General features: G+C 36.4%; 1 protein-coding gene across 1 annotated transcript in view; it reads left to right on the plus strand.

Annotated features, from left to right (window-relative positions):
- LOC128703484 (thrombospondin type-1 domain-containing protein 7B) overlaps positions 1-8,955 on the plus strand; it is a gene marked incomplete at its 5' end in the record, with an annotated part of 69,819 nt that overhangs the window by 47,257 nt on the left and 13,607 nt on the right. The window contains 1 exon segment of the mRNA XM_070104623.1: positions 8,439-8,618. Coding sequence (XP_069960724.1) covers positions 8,439-8,618 — 180 coding nt within the window.

Genomic DNA, 8,955 nt, shown 5'->3' on the forward strand with positions numbered 1-8,955 from the left:
GAAAATAACATGAGCTAGCTGGGATTATCGAAAGTGGTGGATATACAGGTCGGCCATCACTAATCCGGCATCATTGGGATCTGTAGTGAGCCGGATTAATGAGTTTGCTGGATTACAGAGTGATTAGGCTAGAATACACTTAATTAACCTATCAGTAAAGACTCTGCTACATCTTCCTCATTTTCATCACTGCTTTCTCCTCCACTGGCTTCCTACTGTGGATTTACAACCATCTGCACAATTTCTGAGTCAGTATAATGATGAAATTTGAGTCAGTATAATGATGAAATTTGAGTCAGTGTAATGATGAAATTTGAGTCAGTATAATGATGAAATTTGAGTCAGTATAATGATGAAATTTGAGTCAGTATAATGATGAAATTTAAAATTATGCTAGCCGAACTTAGTACAGGAGGGCCCCGCTTTACGGCGTTTCACTTTACGGCGTTCCGCTAATACGGACATTTCAAATTATGACCAAAACTCGCTATACGGCTCCCCCCACCTGTCTTTCTAATACGGTCACAGCGGCCCACCGAGTTTGTTTACATTCTCCCTGAGCACATCTCCTTATTATGTCTGGAAACTTTCCAAAATTTCAAGTGTTTTAAAGTTATTTTATATTTTATATGTATTGTACTTGATAATTAAACTTGTGTACACCTGTACCTAAATAAACTTACACACTGTGCTGGCATGTAGGTACACATTAAAATCACTAAGAGTCTCTTTACTCTTGATGCAATAATAATAATAATAATAATAATAATAATTTATTTATTTATTTATTTATTTAATTTATTTATAATTTGAGCACACTTACAGAGGTACAAAAAAAAAATACAGATAACAGCAGCATGCCAAAGCCACTTATACTATGCATAGCATTACGGGCTGGCTTAAAATTAACTTAAGATTAACTAAGCAATGATGAAATCAGTGAAAAACATTAATGTAAACTGATTACTATAAAGCACAAGTGAGTATTACAAAGACAGGTCATATGGTTGCATGCATTGTTGTAAATTCAGTAGAATGGAGTGTTCTGTTAGGTAGTGTATTTAAAAAATAATAAAGTTAGATTGGGTTTTAGGTTTAACATTTATGTGATATAATTGTGAGAAACATTTAAGAGTAAGTGATCTTTGAGAAGAGACTTGAATTTATAAACAGGTAGTGTTTCTTTTATATTTACAGGTAATGAATTCCAGATTTTAGGGACTTTTATGTGCATTGAGTTTTTGCATAGCGTGAGATGGACACGAGGAATATCAAAGAGTGATCTGTGCCTTGTGTTATGGTCATGTGTTCTGTTGAGGTTGGCAAGATGTTTGAGGGGAGGGTTAATATCAGAGTTGAGTGTTCTATGTATGTAATAGGTGCAGTAATAAGTATGGATGTTTTGTATGGTGAGTAGGTTGAGTGTATTGAATATTGGTGGAGTGTGCTGCCTATAGTGGGAATTTGTTATCATTCTAACTGCAGCCTTTTGTTGGGTAATTAGTGGTCTGAGATGGTTACTTGTTGTTGAGCCCCATGCACAAATTCCATAGGTGAGATAGGGGTAAATAAGAGAGTGATATAGGGCCAGGAGGGCTGACTGTGGAGCATAGTACCGTATCTTCGATAGTATGCCTACAGTCTTGGAAATTTTCTTAGAAATTTGTTGTATATGTGTATGAAATTTGAGTCTATTATCAAGGTGGATTCCTAAGAATTTTCCCTCTGTTAGCTTTGTGATAGGTGATCCATTTATCATTATGTTAAGAGGGACATCTGTAGCTCTGTTACCAAACTGAATGAAGTAGGTTTTGTCAATGTTTAGTGTAAGTTTGTTAGTCCTCATCCAGGTAGATATTTTCTGTAATTCGGTATTTACAGTATTGGCTAGCGTGACTGGGCTCGGGTGGGAGAAGACGTATGTAGTGTCATCAGCAAATAGTGTGGGTTTGAGTAATTGAGAAGCATTTGGTAGGTCATTTATGTATAGGAGAAAGAGAAGAGGGCCAAGGACACTTCCCTGTGGGACACCAACTGTAATTGGTTGTGCAGAAGAGTTTGCCCCATTTGTGTACACATATTGGCTTCTGTTGCTGAGGTATGACTTGAGGTAGTTGAGGGAGTGCCCTCTTATACCATAGTGTGACAATTTTACGTGGAGCAAGTCATGGTCAACTGTATCAAAAGCTTTACGTAAGTCAATGAAGATCCCCAGTGGGACTTCTTTTTTCTCTATTGCAGTGTATATATGTTCTAGCATGTGTATAATAGCATCATTAGTATTTTTATTAGGCCTGAATCCAAATTGGCAGGGGTTGAGTATGTTTTGGGAGATAAGGTAGGAGTAGATTCGTTTATGAATTAATTTTTCGAAGATTTTTGAGAGAGGGTGTAAGTTGGATATTGGCCTATAGTTATTCAACTCTGTTTGGTCTCCTCCTTTGTGGATCGGGGTGACCCTTGCTATTTTGAGTACTGTAGGGAAGGTGGAGGATTCAATGGATTTGTTAAAGAGTGTTGCAATGATTGGTGATAGCACTTGTGACACTTTTTTGTATATAAAGGGTGGTAAGGTATTTAAATCTCCTGCCTTGTTTTTTAGTGCGTTGATAATAAGGGAGACTTCGTATGGGTTAGTCGGAGCTAGGAACAGTGTGTTCGGGTAGTTACCGGTGAGGTAGTCATTTGGTGGGGTATCTGAGCTTGGGATTTTATTGGCAAGGTTTTGTCCTATAGTGGAGAAGAAATCATTGAGTCTGTTTGCTGTTTCTGTTGGTGGGAGTTGGGGTTCATCTGATTTTGCTAATTTTATTTCGCTATTTCGTGATATCTTTTTTGTTCCCAGAATTTCTGATAGGGTTTTCCAGGTCTTTTTTATATCACCTCGTAAGTTGGATAATCTGTTCTCATAATACAATTTTTTTGCCCTTCTTATCAGGCTGGTTAGGATTGACGAGTAACGTTTTGTTTGGTCTCTGGTTATGTGACCCATTCTGTACTGTTTTTCATATTGGTGTTTTGTATTTATGGATTTGAGAATGCTGGGTGTTAGCCAGGGACTGTTCAGTCTCTTAGCTGTCATCTGCTTAGTTTTTTTAGGGCAGTGCTTGTTATAGAGGTATTGAGTCTTTTTTAGAAAATTATTAATACATTCGTCAATATCTGTATTGATTTCTAGCTCAGTGTGCCAGTCAATGTTTGCTACTGCTGTTGTGAAGTTATTAATGGCTGCCTCATTGTGAAGTCTGAAGGTGACTTTAGTAGTGTCTTGGGGTAATTTACCAAGAGTTGTTATGAGGAAAGTAGGGTAGTGGTCTGTGGTATTATCTGTAATTATGCCTGATTTTAAAGGGGATATGGTGTTGGTCCAGATGTGGTCAAGTAGGGAAACACTAGTCTCTGTAACTCTTGTAGGTTTTGTTACTGTTGGTAGCAACATACAGTTACTCATTGTGTTTGTGAATTCAGTAACGTGTGGGTCCTGGTCTTGCAGGAGATTTATATTGAAGTCACCTGAGAGTAGTAAGTGAGCTTTGTTCATGCGTGCATCAGTTATCATACTTCCTAGGTTTTGACTAAATTGGCTAATGTTTGACTGTGGAACTCTGTAGATGTTTATCAATGTGAGAGGTTTTTGTAGGTATTTGGATTTGAATTTGGCTATTATATATTCCCCATGTTCATCTCTTGTGCAAGTATTAGTAATACATTCTAGTTGGTCTGAGTAGTATATGGCTGTGCCACCCCCTTGTTGGTCTGGCCTACAGTTGTGTATGGCTGTGTAACCAGGAATGGCATAGACATCTGTACTATCAGGCTTTAGCCAGGTTTCAGTTAGTGTAATGATGGACATATTGGCATGTAAGGAATTTAGTAATGCTATGAGGTCATCGTAATGCTTGCTTAAAGATCTGATATTGTAGTTAAAGATAGTTATGTTGTTGTTGGCACTGAGAAGTGCCTTTGATTGTTCTGCAGTGTAGTAATTACAGTAACTGTTTGATTCATTTAAGTCATTAAATAAGAGGTTGGTATCTGGATCAATGCTTGTAATCATAAGATTTGTAGTGAATCTATAGTTAGAATTAAGTATAAAACAAAGTAAATAGTCTTAAGCTAAAAAATAGCACCTGAATTATTTAACAAATGTAAAATAATGAGCTAAGGTAGTTTTTTTTTTTTTTTTTAAGCTAAATTAAAGGAGACAATATAAAAGGGACTAGTACAAATAAAGTGATGATCAAATAATGGAGCTTGGGAATATGATAGTAGGTAGTACTATAAAATAAATGAGCTTTGGAATATAATGGCAAAATTGTGAACTTGTTCTACTTTAGCACCTGAGAATAGCACCTTGATTATTTTAACAATTGTGAATGTATAAGCTAGGGTAGTTATATAAAGCTAAAATAAAGGAGAAAATATATAAGGGACTAAAATTAAGTAATGGTAAACAAAGTTAAATGGACAGATGGTCACTATGAAATAATATTGGTTTAGGAGTAAGATCTGATTTGTAATATTAGATAAATTGAGCAGTTTATTGCACAATAAAAGTAAAAAAAATGAGGTAGTTGGTACTAGCTAGCAAAAGATAGTTTTGGTACTTGCAAAAAAGTAATTGGAATATACACTAATTGCATACACAATGTAAAGTGACTAAAAAATAAGTAGTGATAAACAAAATTAAATGGACAGGTAAGAAAAAATGAATATTATTAATTTGGAGTAAGATTTGACTTTTAATTTAAAATTATGAGCAATTAATAGCAGTAAGAAAGTTATAGAGTATTGGAGGTAGTTGGCATTAGCTAGTGATGAAAAATAATAAAAATAATAATGTACAATATAATAGTAACGTACACTATATGCACCACACGTATATATGTATTAAGGGCACTTATCTAATCTGTTACAGAAATGTCAGCTTTTCTAAGGAAGGTAGAGAAATCATGTTCGTTTGAGATGGTATATTGTTGTCCTGTTGATGTTTTCCTTACTAGTATTTTCCCATCTCGCGTGAAACACTGATGTATTTTGTTTTCCTGTTTAAGTTTTCTCAGCCTGAACAGAAGGTTTTGACGTTTTTTTGTTAGACACTCATTTATGTACACTCCATTTTTCATTGTAATTGCTGATTTAATTAGGTCCTTTCTTTTATCGTACGAATGAAGTCGGATCATTATACTGTGTTTACTTCCTGGTTTTCCTAGCAAACGTGTTTCTTTGATTTCATTGTTTTGCACGATGACTTGTACGTGGTCCTGTATTATCCTGACAGCAGTTTCTTTGCACTGAGCTTGTGTTATGTCACTAGGAATGTGTGGACTGTTTATTATAACTGCATCAGACAACTTATCTTGTTCAGTTTTGTCGTCTTGGAAATCAAGGTATTCATTTAGTCGAGTGTGCATGTTCTGATTCCAGTCCTTGATTGCTTCTTCAACCTTCATATTTATTGTTGTTATTTGCTCAGTGTGACTGGCTATAGCTGCTTTTAGAGTATTTTCTGTGTCAACACTTCCCGATGTAATCTTCTCTTCAAGGTTTTGGATCTTATTATCGAGGTTGGTTATCTTGGAATCTCGTCGCTCGAGTGCTGCTTTGATATCTTTGATTTCATTTTCTAGAGCAACGATGTAGTCCTTGATATTGTCAGGAATAATCGTACCTGAGTTATCATGGATGAATCCTTTGAAGGGAGTGGAGTTGGAGGGGGAGTCAGCCATGTTTGTTGTTGTTGTTGTTGTTGTTGTTCCCTGGGTGGCGTCGGTGAGGGGGGTTGATGATACACTGGCGTCCTGCTGGGTAGACAAGTTGAGTTCTAGGGTCCTTGCTGTTATTCTTTTATTACTGGTGTTGTGTCTTCTGCGATATCCTTTCATAGTATCACTGAAGTAGATACTGTGTAGCAATGGAGAAGGCTTGTTTTCTCGGAGCTTGGGTTAAGTGGTTGTCTGGCAGCGGAGGCAGTGTTTGGGTTAGCAGGGCTGTCTTCCTTAGATCTTCTAATTTTGTCAAGATTTGGGTTACATTCTTAGTATTCTTGGGTCATGTTGTGGTCTACGTGGGTTCATGTAGTTGAACTTTCACTTAGGCCATCACAAGTTTTGATGGGCGATGTTTTTTTGAGAAAGAAGAGCTGGTAGGATACCGTTGCTGCCGCTGCCGCTGCCGCTGTCCAATTAATAATAATAATAATAATAATAATAATAGTAATAATAATAGTAATAATAATAATCTCTTGGGCGCATTAATGTCGCATATTACGTTAATATAGACATTTCCCTTAATCTATCTATGATATTTTTTTCAAAATTATATAAGAAACACATTATGTAACACACAAACATGATACATGCACCCACAGTATAAAAATTTATACAAATATATACGAGATGTTTACCAAACGGTTTGTAGAAGTGTCGGAAGAATTACGTTTTCTCTAGCCCGTCACCTGTTACTAGGGATAACTGTAGAAAAATATTTCTTTCGTATGCCTTCACTTTATAGCTATAATTCTGTACTAACTTGTACACAGTGTAAGAGTATTTGTTTCGTGATTTAATTATTATAATAATAATAAAAATATTATAAGGTAAAAGTTTCACAAACTCTTACAAATGTACATGAATGAACTAAAACTGGACACGTATTAATACCGTCTATTTCGCCTGACCGAGTGATCGTCCACAACCTGTTCAGTTTGTTTACGCTGTCTGAGCTCGGTGTATCATTAAATGTTGTATATTACGTTAATATACACATTTTCATTAATCCATCCGTGATATTTTTTTCAAAATTATATAATAAACACGATACATAACATAAATACATAACAACATATGTGTAGAGAAACTAGGATAACCCAAAAGAGTCAGAGTGACTTACTTCCATTGCCTTCACTCAGAGCATCATTTCTTCTCAAAATGATGTTACATGAGAATGGGAGTGTTCTTCTTTATTTATTCTACCGTATCAATGTAGAGACAACCTGTACACAATGTAACTTGTACACAAACCAGACGTGTACACTGTTTTCAAAACTTACCTTTGCCTGGTTTGTTTACATAACTCTGCGCCTGTCCTCTCTCATGCACTCATTCTTTCTCTCTGGTATGGTAGCCTGGCTGACTACCATACATACCACACTTGATTTTTTACAGTAAATGCTACTCATCTCACCCTATATTTTAAGGTAAGTAATGAGTGAACTGTATATACATTTTATCGCTCTGGGATGCTTAAATATCATAGAATAGTATGTGTGGGTGGGGTGGCCTGGTATGGTAGCCTGGCTGACTACCATACATGCCACACATGATTTTTTACAATAAATACTACTCATCTCACCCTATATTTTAAGGTAAGTAATGAGTGAACTGTATATACATTTTATCGCTCTGGGATGCTTAAATATCATAGAATAGTATGTGTGGGTGGGGGTGGCCTGGTATGGTAGCCTGGCTGACACCATACATACCACACTTGATTTCTTACAATAAATACTACTTGTCTCACCCTAGATTAAGACTATAAATATTTTAAGGTAAGTAATGAGTGCACTATGTGTGTATTGTACTTTTTTATTGTTTTTTGATGCCTGGTTCTATTGCTAACATAATATATGTTAGTGTAAACTTGTTATCTAGTGTTTGTATGCATTTGTAAGTGGAAAAAAAGGGTGTTCCACTTTACGGCAGTTTCCGCTTTACTGCGGTAGCCTGGAACCTAACCCGCTGTATAAGTGGGGCCCTCCTGTACTGGATTACTGATGGAACCAGATAACTGATTGCCGGATTAGTGATGGCCAATCTGTACCAAGCAGCAGATTTTTAATGTGAATAAAGCCGCATCATTTTGGAAGAAGATGCCCTCTAGGACATTTATTGCTAATGAAGAGAAGACAGTGCCTGGATGCACTAACATACTAACACCCAAGTCTCCATCATCAAAATGAATAAAATTCATTGAAGAGTCAGTGGATGAAGATGTGCCATCTCCTTTTGACTTCCTAAAATAAATACTACTCATTACTCACTATGAATTAATGCAGAAATTATTTTAAGGTAAATAATGAATGTACTGTATATGAATTTTTCCTTTTATTGTTTTCTAGCACTAATTTTATTGCTCACTTAATATATGCTAGTAAAAATATGTCATCAAGCATTTATATGCATTGAAAAATAAAGAAATGGGTGACTCACTTTTTGGTGATTTTCAGTTTATGGCGGTAGCCCAGAACCTAATCTGCCGTATAATCAGGACCCTCCAATTATATGGCTCTCCGATTATAGAGATATGGACAGTGTAAACAAAGATTTAAATTTAAAGGATTCCTATGCTCCTTCAAGATAATTTAAAGGATTTCTGTGTTCCTTCAAGATAACTTAAAGGGATCCTATGCTTCTTCAAGATATACTTTGCTCCTGCAGGAGGTACCCAGGCCCGGTCCAGAGCAGTGCTGACTGAGGGGGTATCTGAGGGCCACCGGTCCTGTCCTGGACCACTGTGGGAGACACGGCCATGTCTGGCTGGTCCATGTTTCAGCTTCTCCTGGCAGGTCCATAATGGTACAGTTCAGTGTGTCCGCAGTGATGGTCTTCTTACTACTGGTGAGTAGTAGTTGTAGTAGTTGTAGTAGTAGTAGTGCTATAGTAATTGTAATAATAGTAGATGCAGCAGTAGTAGTAGAAGCTGCAGCAGCAGTAGTGGTAGTAGTAGTAGTAGTAATAGTAGTAGTACATACTATATATATATGAATATATATGCTAGGAATTCACAAGAACAGACGAAATATTCAGCCAGAGATCAGTGTTTGTGAATATTTTGTCTGTTCTTACGAATTCCTAGCATTTTAAAAATCTCTAGTAAGCTGATGCATGCAGGGGATGAGATGAAAAGCTGTAAGCCTCCTGCTTGAAAGTTGGCTGCCTTGGATCAACGTCTAGT

The sequence above is a fragment of the Cherax quadricarinatus genome, chromosome 93 (assembly GCF_038502225.1).
Source record: "Cherax quadricarinatus isolate ZL_2023a chromosome 93, ASM3850222v1, whole genome shotgun sequence".
Taxonomy (NCBI): domain Eukaryota; kingdom Metazoa; phylum Arthropoda; class Malacostraca; order Decapoda; family Parastacidae; genus Cherax; species Cherax quadricarinatus.